The sequence below is a fragment of the Meleagris gallopavo genome, chromosome 1, assembly GCF_000146605.3.
Source record: "Meleagris gallopavo isolate NT-WF06-2002-E0010 breed Aviagen turkey brand Nicholas breeding stock chromosome 1, Turkey_5.1, whole genome shotgun sequence".
NCBI classification, from domain to species: Eukaryota; Metazoa; Chordata; class Aves; order Galliformes; family Phasianidae; genus Meleagris; species Meleagris gallopavo.
In genome coordinates, this window is record NC_015011.2 from 43,845,272 (window position 1) to 43,856,597 (window position 11,326).

Genomic DNA, 11,326 nt, shown 5'->3' on the forward strand with positions numbered 1-11,326 from the left:
AAGTGCTTTTGACCACCCACAGTGGAAATCCATTTCCTCCTCATAGCCTTCTCTTACATTTTTTAAGACAGCTAATAACATTTCTGTCTTCTCCACATTAACCCCCATATCCTTTGAATCTTCTGTAATGGCTATACTTTATTTAGCCCTCTGACCATTTCCATTGTTTTTTCTCTGGACACTCTTTAGCTGGTCTGCAGTATCATTGAATGGAGGAATCCCAGCCTGAGCACCATGTTCCATTCACAGGCTGATCACTGCCAAGCAGAGCAGAAAAGTAATTTCCTGTGTCTAACAATCTGTGCTGCTGTTTATATGTAGTCTGGCTTCTTTCTTACAGCAGGGTATAATTGACTGGCCTCCTCAGATCCTTTTCTCAGTGGTGTTGCCCAGTCAATCAACATATATTTATGCAGTTGACTATTCAGAAGCACAAAATGTCACAGCTGCTGTCACTGAACTGCTGTATCCAGTCCAGTTCTTCCTGGGGCATCTCTGTTTTTTCAGTAGTTTTTTTTTTAATTCTACTTTTCAGTATCCTTGCAGATTATCACAGTGTCAGGAGATCTAATGAGCTTAAATTCTTTCTTTCTTTTTTTATTTTCATCCAATGGAAATATTGAAGAGCACTGAACTTGGGACAAATCCTCACTAGATGTATTGTTCCTGTCTAAAAATGGTAACTATAACTATACTGTTTATGCAAGAAAGCATTTGATACACCTGATAGCAATTTCTTCTAACCTGTGTCATATCACATGAGTGAGTCAAAAATATCGTTCAACACTCAGAATTCTTTTTTTTTTTCCTTCATCTTTTTTCCTTTCCCCTGAAGGCAAGCTTGAAGCTTCCTGTGATAACCTACAGCGTACTTCAGTACCTTTAATACAGCCTACTGTGTACATAGAAGACAGAGATCCCATCCCCGAAGAACAGGTAAAAAAAACAGGGTCATTCAAATTAAAAGTTGGGCTTTGTTCCTTTTTCAGTTGCTTGTGCAGTGACCGTCTCGTCTTGTCAAAGCAAGTGCCAAGTTGGTGTCAGGAGCTATTTCATAAGAGGATTTGTAAAAGAGAGGAAAAAAATTGATATATTTTCCTTCTGCTGTGTTTCATGGGAAGATATTCCCTATTCTTTGGGAATACTTGTTGATCAAAGTAAATCTTAGGTAGCTGCAGTAATGTTAACTTTGCATTGAGTGGACTTAAGAATGTCAGATCCACTGGTTCTGCTCAAACAAGGCTCCATCCTTCTACTATGGTTGACTTGCGTTGAGATCACTTGATCATGCGTTAGCTTCTAGAATAGGGTCTATACTGAAAGTGGAAAATGTAAAATATTTCTTTTCTTTCTTCAGGAATTGGAAGCCTATGTTGATTATTCTGATATGGACAATGAATATAATAGAGAAGCTTTTGACTGCTTTTCCCAGGAAGAGAGAGAGAGACAAAAACGAGAGAGAGAAGAATCTAAGAGGGTATTACAGGAATTGAAATCTGTACTGGGATTTAAAGCTTCAGAAGCAGAAAGGCAGAAATGGAAACAGCTCCTATTCAGTGACCATGGTAAGCATTGCTTTTGAAAATTAATCCCTTTCTCAAAAAGAGTAGGTGTCTGTTTATCATCAAGTTCTGACTGTCATAGAATTTAAATAGTGCTCAATGATGGCAGTGTCTTTGACAGCACTGTGTGACTTCATTTTTTTTATTCCATCTCTTAAAATTTTTGTAGTAATCATTTGGCTCCAAACGAGAACATTGAGCCAAAGTATTAAGTACACAAAATATGAAGCATGGCATAAAGAGAACTATCAGGCTATAATCCTTGCAAAATACACTTTCTCTCATTGCTTTCTTGTAAATATGAATTTTAATTGGGGTTCATAAATAAATATTTTTCAGAATTTAAAGAAACCGTCAGAATTTATCCCAGACAAACAAAAATTGAGAGATTAAAGCGAAGAGTTGGACTTTGAAATAATTAAAGATTCATAAAAGACTAAGACAGGTTTTTGTTTCTGTAAGAGAGGAAGCACACAGAATATATTTTGCAAAAAAAAATGGAAAAACAAAAAAGCCTAAGAAGGAGGAGTTCTTTCGAACTAGCCTTTACTAATTCTGGGGACTGCTTGTAGCTGTAGCAATTTGAACCTGAAAGCAAGAGTATGAAAATTTACTTGCCTCAGCAAAACAGTCTCAGTTCCACTGAGTCTGGATGCAGCTTGACTGCTTTTGCTGCTTGAGCTGTCTGATTTATTATCTTTAATATAGGGAGTGATTTGTATTTTCTTCTTTCCATTCGTTTTCCCATTTTCATTCCTTCCTCTTCAGGACGGGTTAGGAGGAGCCCTCTGAAAATTGTCATATTCTAGCTTAAGAAAAACAACCCTCAAGTTTGGCAGCATCTCCAAGGATTCTGCCTCTGCAGTTTTTGCCAGAAAAAAACAGCCATCGATTGCATCTCTCAGTAATTTAGTGGGAACGCACAGTAACAGACCATACGTATTTTGAGACGGTTTCTATTGATATCAAACCCACAAAAATACCTGAGCATCACAACTTTTTTTGTTATGTCCACTTAGCTATAACTATGTTAAAAGCAATCTCCCAGCTGTTGGTATTGGCTGCTCTTCTCTTCTAGATGAGTTAAAAAACAAAGATATCAAATTGCATCAGAGGCTACTCAAGAGTAGGATTTCTGTATTATCCTTCTGATGTTAGATGGGATACCACACAACTTCCCAGAGGAAGCAGAAGGGAGAAATCCTACCCTTGCTTCAAGTCTTCATGAATATAGTGACTGTTACAGAAAGACTTCTTTGTCAAGAGAGCTTGCATAGGAAATTTCCTTACCTAAGCTAGCAGCTGATGCCTATCCACATTAGTATCTCTTTAGGTCATTTGTGGTTATAGCTTTCTAGAAATTCATGGACTGGTTTAGCTGAACAGCTGTAACAGCTGTAGGAAGAGTCAGCTAACTCCTGTAATCTTGAGTAACCATTCCATTGTAAGCCTTTGTGGCCATGCTAGTTCCTTTCCTTTTCACATAGAGATATTACTTTTTTTTTTTTTTTTTAGGATTAGAAAGTTTATAATGGGGAGTGAGGAAAGTGTCATTTCTTTCATCTGCTTAGGATTATCACAGATTCCTTCTAAACAGTACAAAAGTTGAATATATGAGGATGGTTTATGAAAATAATTAATATTGTCTCCTTTTAGCTCTGAAACTAATATGCAGTTGTTTTGGGGGGAAAAAAAAGCCCTGGGAGATGCTGAGACTTTAATCAAGGCACCTAGCAAGCCATTTATTAAGGTTTTTGGTTCACTGATGGGAGAGGCTGGTTTCTACATAAAAGAGGTCAGCTCCCAGCACGTTGATATGCCCAAAGAGCACATCACAAGGTCAGCTACTCAGTAATTGAAATGAGTCTGGTCCAGTGCTCCTTCAGTATATGAATTTTTAAAACAATAGAATACAAATTCTAATTTATAGCCTTTGCGTGCTAGTGAAAATAATTATCCATGTGACAACTGTAGCGATACGCCTACCTTCAACTAGCTAAAATAAATGTGACTGCAATAGGATGCAATGGAAAAATCCTAATACCATACATTTTGTTTCCCGTGAAAAGTTTCCTTATTTCCCAGAGTTATTTTCATCTCTGCTTACAGGGGTAAAGTCAGAATGGAATTAGAAAGGGAAATGCTACTTGGGAATCTGCTGTTGCCGCTCATTTATGTTCGTGCTGCTACTCTAATGGAGCTACTGCAGTTTAGGGAATCTGTTACTTGGAAATGGACATTGTATCGTTTATCTTAAAAAAGAGAGACATCTGTTCTTCAAGAAGTGATTGTACCAAGTTATACTAACCCTTAACACTGGGAGGAGAGACTTCCTGGCAAGCATCCCGTTGCTGGCAATGGGACTCGCTGCTGCTACTAACTTCAAGAGAGGCTAAATTAAACCACACTTAATTTGTGAGGACATCTTACCTGGCTGTATGAATACGTGTTGTGTTTGTATGTTGTGATGTGAGATCAGATATTGTGTGTAAGGACTTTTTTTCTGTACCAGCTGTCTTTATTGGATTAGGTAAACCGTTGTCTAAAACAAAGGCAGTTCAAATCTGTATCCAGTGCAGAAATTTTACCTGTTTTAACTTGATCATGGAACGCATCATCCACGTTCGATGCCATTGTTAAAAATCAGTTTTGTGCCATCTTTTTATATCAAACATTTTAAAACTTAGTTCTAACAAGCAGTCATCACATTTCATTTCACCTCTGTGGCTGGAAAACACCAATTTGTTTTAGGTTTTCTTTGATTTTTTTTTTCGTTGTTGTTGTTGGTTGTCGTTGTTACTGTTTTGTTTTGTTTGGTTGGTTTTTAATCCATTTTGACACTTCCAATCTTGCATTTTTTCAGACACAAATATTATTTATACATAGCAGCTTGCTTTCAGTTATCAATTCATTTTTTCCCCTTTTTAAGCTGCAGTGAAACCCTTGTCTCCTGTAGAGTCATTGAAGCTCCTAAATAATTTGGAATCACACATGAATTCAAATACAGAAAAGCAGGACTGCAACCAAAGTTGTGATAAATCTGAAGAAAGCGACTCTAATTCAGAAGTGAATGCTGCTGATAAAAGCAGGACAGAATATTTGTATGAAGATCCTGAGATGGAGAGAAACAGAGACAGTTCTACTGAAGAAGGTATTTCTACAGAGACTGAAGAGATAACGTGCTATCGGTATGAGGGGGAAGTTGAAGATCTCAAGCCAAGCGATACGGATAGAGTAGAAGTTTCACAGCCTCCCTCTGTGGATGCACTGCATTCAAAAATAAAGCATAGGCTGGCTCAGCTTCACATATCAACAGATTTTAACTTCACATCTGGTCTGGCTGCACAAGCTGCTGCCAGGTCTTTCTCTTTTACTACAATGCTGGAACAGACTTTTGGAGATGAGGATGAGGATGAAGAAGAGGAGAAGGAGGAAGGGAAGGGGCAAGAACACGAAGACCTGATGGAAGATTTTGAGAATGAAGGTAGTGGCTCTGAGAGTGAAGGAAAAGTACAAGTCTGATCTGAACTTTTAAAAACCAACAACAGACAATTTGGTAGGAAAAAAGAAAAACAAAAAACTAAATGTAGGGGGTTTGAAGTTAAAAATGCTGAATGGAAAAAAAAAAAAAATTGGGAGACCTAAATGTAATACGTCTTGTTCCCTAAGTCTGAGACACTAAATGGGACTTCTGAGTATGTGGAAACTTTGCAGGTAAGATAACTTTAAGCTGCAACCACTAAGCAGTTGGCTGTTGCCTTTTTAAGATCTTAGTGATGAGTTTTGGAGATTACCTTTGTGTTTTCTGGTTTATTTATTTATATCATGAAGTGCTGTTGTTGTTTTTTTTAAAAAGAATGGAAAACAATGTATTGAATTACATCAGACTGTCTTCTGCTTTCCGATTTTGTTGTCTTGGAATCAAGCGTTAGTTCCAATAAAAAAAAACAGGGCATTTGTTTTGGAAGAATCTGAACTGTTCCCTGTGATCTTCCTCCACCACTGCTCATGTCCAGAGTGAGTTGGTTGAGCCACTATAGACACTGATGAATCTGTGGCTTGTGGTGCTCCTGGCTAAAACAGAGTCTTAAGTAAAAACTTGAAAGGTCTTGTATTTTATGTGGCCTGGGGCATGGGACTGAAATGCATGAAGTTGGTCGTACTTCATGTTAAGGTTTCTATAGAATTTTATGAAAGGTTAATAAATGATTCATAAATGTTGTAATTCATGTTAGAGAAAAGTGTAGTACGCGTTAGGGAGGGTTTTGAGCTAATCAATATAAGGTACTATAGACAAGTAGAAGCAATTTGTTGGATTGATAATAGGTGAGAATTAAATAGCTATTTAGTAAAATAGCTATTAATCCTTTGTTAACCTTTTATAAATTGAGCCTTAATATAATGTTTGATTTGTATATTACTGTTTGTCCAGAAGCAAAATTCTGACAACTTTCACAGTATTTTCCTTAAATGATGTATTTGCTTTTCCCTAATGTTCTTTCGTTTTTCTCTTAGATAACGACTATAATCTGTGTGATTAAGATCCATGAGAGAACAAGAATTACCTATTTTCTAAGGTCTATCTTGTAACTTAGCTGACATCTAAGCGTCACTGTCCATTTAGATGTTGTGCTAAGGGATGTGGTTTAGTGGGGAAGTTTTGGTGGTAGGTGGATGGTTGGACTTGGATGATCTTGGAGGATCTTTTCCAACCTTGGTGATTCTATTTGAGATTATGTGTGTTGTTGTTTTTTCTGCAGTGGTGTTAGGAAAAGCAGCAAGTTGATACGGCAATGGTCACCTCACCGAGGAGCTGGTTAATGGTTTTCCTGCCTTCTCTTCCTTTTGCTCTCAGACACAAAATGAACAAAGGGCTCATGTCTCTGATGGTGAGAGAACAGCCTCTTAGTGTGGATGTGGATAAACTTGCAGTCACAGAATGCCTCAGCAGTTACCTATTAATTGTCTCTTAAGGCTTGCTGATTTTTTTAGAATAGAGGGTGTGGAGATGCAAGTGGTTCAGAGGAGTATCTTTCCTAGGGTGCTGTCTTGAGAAGTGGGGAAGCTAACGAAGGTCAGCAGGTCAGGATGAGACTCTTGATCATATGTCAGGAAATGTGCTTTCTTTCAACCACACTCTCCATCTGCTAGTAATTTTTGTGAATGCTGCAAGTATGTACGTTTTATCTACAGTTCCTATACAGTTGAATATCAATTTATGGAGAAGGTTGTATGTGATTTAAGCTATTCTTTCACAATATAATGTCTGTCTTCTCCCTCATAGACAAAAAAGAATGTTTTGACGTACTTCACTAACCAATAACACTGGATTTTGTACTCCTAATTATGTGCAACTGGAAGCTGAGTGGAGTGGATGGGTGACTGGAAGTGGGAGTGGGATTAGGGAAGATGCTTCTCAAAGTACATCCAGAAGCTAAGCCTCCTCTAAGTAGCAGGATATATTCTTCTCTAGGCCCATAAAGGTTAGAATAAGTTGATGAAAGACTATTTTATTTTCTTTGTGGTAAGCAATCGAGTCTAGAACAACTGTTTTGGATAAGTGGTGTTTGAAGCAATGCCCATGCTTCTGAAAAATAAGTCTTCCTCATCCTTGACTTGAGATCTTTGATCCTTCACTAAGTGCCCAGAGTTTTTTGTTCCTAGCTAATTGTTCTGACTGCCTAACTGTATGTTCCATTAATGCTTTTCCACAAGGTCACCTACCAATATCTTATTATCTGGTACTGTGTATCCCAAAACTGATTCTTTTTTCACCTTACCTTAGTTCACAGTGTAGATGGCTGTGATAGCAACTTGGAAAAGTAATCAAATTTAGAATATGAGTTATAACTCTTTTCACAGTTTTGGATGAAATCAGTAGGCACATGAGTTCTTTGCAATGCTACTAAAATAGATTTCAGATTTTACATCTGTAAGAGATGCTAGTTCTTCATTCCTTTGCTGCAGTCCTCAGTAAAAGAAGGAAAACAGACCTTGCCAGCCCATTTGGGACCTAGCTTTATAATATGCTGGTCTTGGTGATGAAACTGGCCTCCTAAGAAACCCCACCTACCCTTAGTTGTTCACTTTCGCCCATCAGATGGGTTCAACACAAGTTTTTGTGCCTGTCTTATTAATCAGCCTACTTAGTCAACCTGGTCCAAAAAAACCAGCCTTTTTAGAGTTTACTTTTATGTTGCTTATTCCAATTATGCAGATTACAGCACTGACCCTCAAACAGCTGTATTGGCATATACTGTGTTACTTGCAAGAGGCTCAGGATTGTTCACATTTATGTTTCTGACAGAGACTATGTACTGTGAAATTACACTTCAACATTAGAGATGAGTATGCTCATCTCTGTGAATGGTATGAAAGTATGGCCTTTTGGAGCAAACTCTGATTTCTACTTGTCGGATATATTTTCTGCAAGAAAATTGATTTGTATGGTCTTACTTAGTGCAGTCTTAGAAGTTGTATAAATGAACATCTGTGCTCACTTGCTTTCTCTCCCCATAATCACATTATATGTAACTGCCATCAGGTCATTTATTTTAATTTACTGAATATACTCCCTGCATAAAAATTTGGCTAACAGTCTACAGCTTACAAAGCATGGCTTCCTTTTATTTCATAACTAGGTTCTGTCTACATATAGTCTGTTATGATCCAGAGTCCCTTATGATAATGTCATCTGACAGGACTGAGTGTACATGCTGTAGATTCCTTTAAGAACCTGACAGCATTTTTTTTTTTTTTGTAATCTTTATTTACTACTGCATTTAAAATAATGTGTAAACACACTGAACCATGTATTAGAGCTAAAGAGTTGTGTTAATATATTGAGCGTGTCAAGGTCTAAGTGCTGTTCCGTGTTCTTTGGCTCATGAGCGTAGGTAGGGATTTTTGTAAAAACAGAACATTTATTTCTTAGCGCTTTGTAACTTTTTTGAAATATGTTAATCAGGAAATCCACACTAAATAATGAAGCAAGCCAAAGGGTATCGCAGCCAAAATTCTTTCTGAAGAACAGAGCTAACAATAACTGTGTATTCCATTCCCAGTTAGGAGCTTTGTGAAGTTGTAAAGAAACAAGCAAGATATAGAATTAAATAATTTCTTTTCTTCCTATCTATCTGGAAGGCATTCCAAAGATGGTATTTGCTTCTTAGGTTGGATTTCAATCTACCACTACATCTTTTATGTAGCATAAGTTTACAGCTAAAGATACAGGTAGGAGGTAAAGACTTAAATGGGGACAAAGATATATAATAAACAGTAGTGATTCTTTTTTTTTAGTGTATATCTTTGTGACATAACAGTAACATTGATGTAATGGAAGCATATATTGAGAATTACAGACAATACAGACTCTTTCAGATGGAGTGGAATATGTCTGTGTCAATTGTAAGCAAGACTGGCAAACGTGAGAGGTCTTCTGATTGCAGTAACAAGGCAGTTTTACTCCTGACAGAGGGTTCCTAGATATCACTGAGCCTTGCATTTTGTTATAAAACCTCAAGATGACATTTGGAAGGGTGGCCATTTTTAACAACATTTCAGACTTTGCCCTGAATGCATTTATGTTTGCAGCACTGGAAATTTTATGTGCATCTGAACAGCAGAATTTGCAATTGTCTTACTAATCTCTTTGCTAGTTTAAAGCATAAGAATAAATGATGGACTGTATAGAGTTGGTGGCCTACACTGAACTTTGTAATCTTGTTGTCTGCCTTCTTTTTCAAACAGGAACAAAGGCTCGAGTATACTAAGCTGGCCTTCTTTTGAAGTGTTTAGTGAAGGGTTGCTCTGCAAGTGGCTTGTTCCTATGGTTAACTACTCTTTAGAATGAAGAATGATTTTCATAAGACAAAAGGGGGTTTTTTGTAGTGTCTTGTCTGAAAAAAATGAGCAGAGTATGAGAAAGGCACTTGATCAGTGCAGAGGGTTGGGCCATTCTCATATATCATCTGTGGCAGGGACTAATAGCAGATGCTGAGAGAAGGGTAGGAAAAAGGGAGCTTATGTAGTGATGAGCTGCTTCCTAACTATTTGCGTCTCAGGGAGTTCTTGAGCCAGTGGAGGTAGCTGTCAGCTTAACAGCTCACAATGGAATTTTCTTCCGAACAATTGAACAAATTTGCTCAGGCTCACATTTGGTTGATTATTACTAGTTCCAGTGTCATGATGCGCTCATCTTTTTATGGTCTTCTATGAGCTAGAAGTTTTGTCAATATTATGTTTGTTTGTTTTTTAATTGAGCAAGCCCACTTACACTGGCTCATCCACAGAGGTCAAGTTTTCCACATTTTGATTGCTTTCCTTAGAAAACTGTCCTGTGCTTTGGTGTATAATGGCCACAGTATGCTACAGTACTCCAGATGTAACCTCAGCAGTGCTGAGTATGGAGTAAAAATCACCTCCCATAAAACACAACCATTAAAGTAGTTCTGAGTCCATCTAGGAACAAAATCTTCTCAGATCTTTTATCCCTAGATACTATGATGATAAATGAAAATATTTGGTCTGATGGAGGAGAAATATTTATTCACTCTCAGCAGGATTTGGTTGGACAGCATTTTTCTTTGCTAACAAAACAAGGAGTTGTTAAATCAAAATGATCTTTCAACAGCTGCACCTGGTCTCACACAAACTAAAGATGCCAAACAACACTTGTTTAAGTCCCAGCTTGACTTTTCAGATCTATTCTGATCTCTGATGAGTAGGCACGTATCACAATATACATTATCACACAAAAATGTGACAGAGAATATGTAGGTATCGGAGATCAAGCTGAGGGCTTCTGACTCATTTGCAAACTGCTTGGAGGTGTGCTTTATTCTCATTACATTTAATTCTTTAATCTGTGTGCTTTTATTCTACCACCTTGAATTCTAAATGCAAAAAAATATGTAATTTGTATTTGACTTGGAAATTTTGTGCAGTAACCAGGTAAGTGGTAATGAAACTGTGATGATAAGGCATGACCATAGGTAGGGTTAAATCTGCCTTCCATGAATTTTTTCTTTGTGTACAGATAAAACTATACAGTTTGAGCTACAGCTACTCAGTATGTAACTGTTTTAGATTGTCTGCCTAACCTGTCACACTGCCAACTCTTAAGTCATTGGCAGGTTTGTAGGAATAAAATTTGATCCAACAGCTTACATGCTCTGTTAGCCCATTTCACACTTTATGAAATTACTACAGGATTTTGGAGCAGTGACTGTAATTCAGTAGAAGAAAAAGGCTTGTTCCTCCTTTACAAAGTGGCTTATTTTAAAAGGGTTGAATTGGACCAAAATACCAATAATTTTATGCAATCAGCATATTTTGACCTTTATACCTCCTCAGATTTGAACTTCAAAGGCTTCACAGACAGTCTGCTTTATGAGATGCTGTTCTATGGCGGTTTAAACCAATCTAGGCCCAGGCTGCCATGGTGATCTCAGTGCCTCCTTTAGTCTGGCTTTTGCAACCACTCAGATATCTAGGAGCCCGGCTGGCTGAAAATGTACTGCAGTGTTAGCTTTTAGTATGGCTGGATCTCTCAGCTAATTCACAGTGTGGTTGAAAGAGCACCAGTAGCACCTCAGGGGAGCTGGAAGGAATACACACCTTGGAAATGAGGAGGAATGCTGTAGCTCAAATTTAAATCAGGGTTTACGTGCCACAGATTGCATCATTAGTGTCAGTACTAAGGTGGGAAAAACTCAACTCCCTGTGTTACTTCATCTCCATGTTTTCTGTTGATTGAGGACGAT

At 37.6% G+C, this 11,326-nt stretch overlaps 1 protein-coding gene across 1 annotated transcript in view; it reads left to right on the top strand.

The window, feature by feature from the left end:
• The window catches only part of VEZT (vezatin, adherens junctions transmembrane protein), a 46,486-nt gene extending 40,522 nt beyond the window's left edge, over window positions 1–5,964 (top strand). Inside the window, exons 12-14 of the mRNA XM_031552150.1 lie at window positions 836–936; window positions 1,358–1,565; window positions 4,492–5,964. Coding sequence (XP_031408010.1) covers window positions 836–936; window positions 1,358–1,565; window positions 4,492–5,084 — 902 coding nt within the window. The 3' untranslated portion in view covers window positions 5,085–5,964. The remainder of the gene's footprint in view (window positions 1–835; window positions 937–1,357; window positions 1,566–4,491) is intronic.
• The last annotated feature ends 5,362 nt before the right edge of the window (window positions 5,965–11,326 follow it).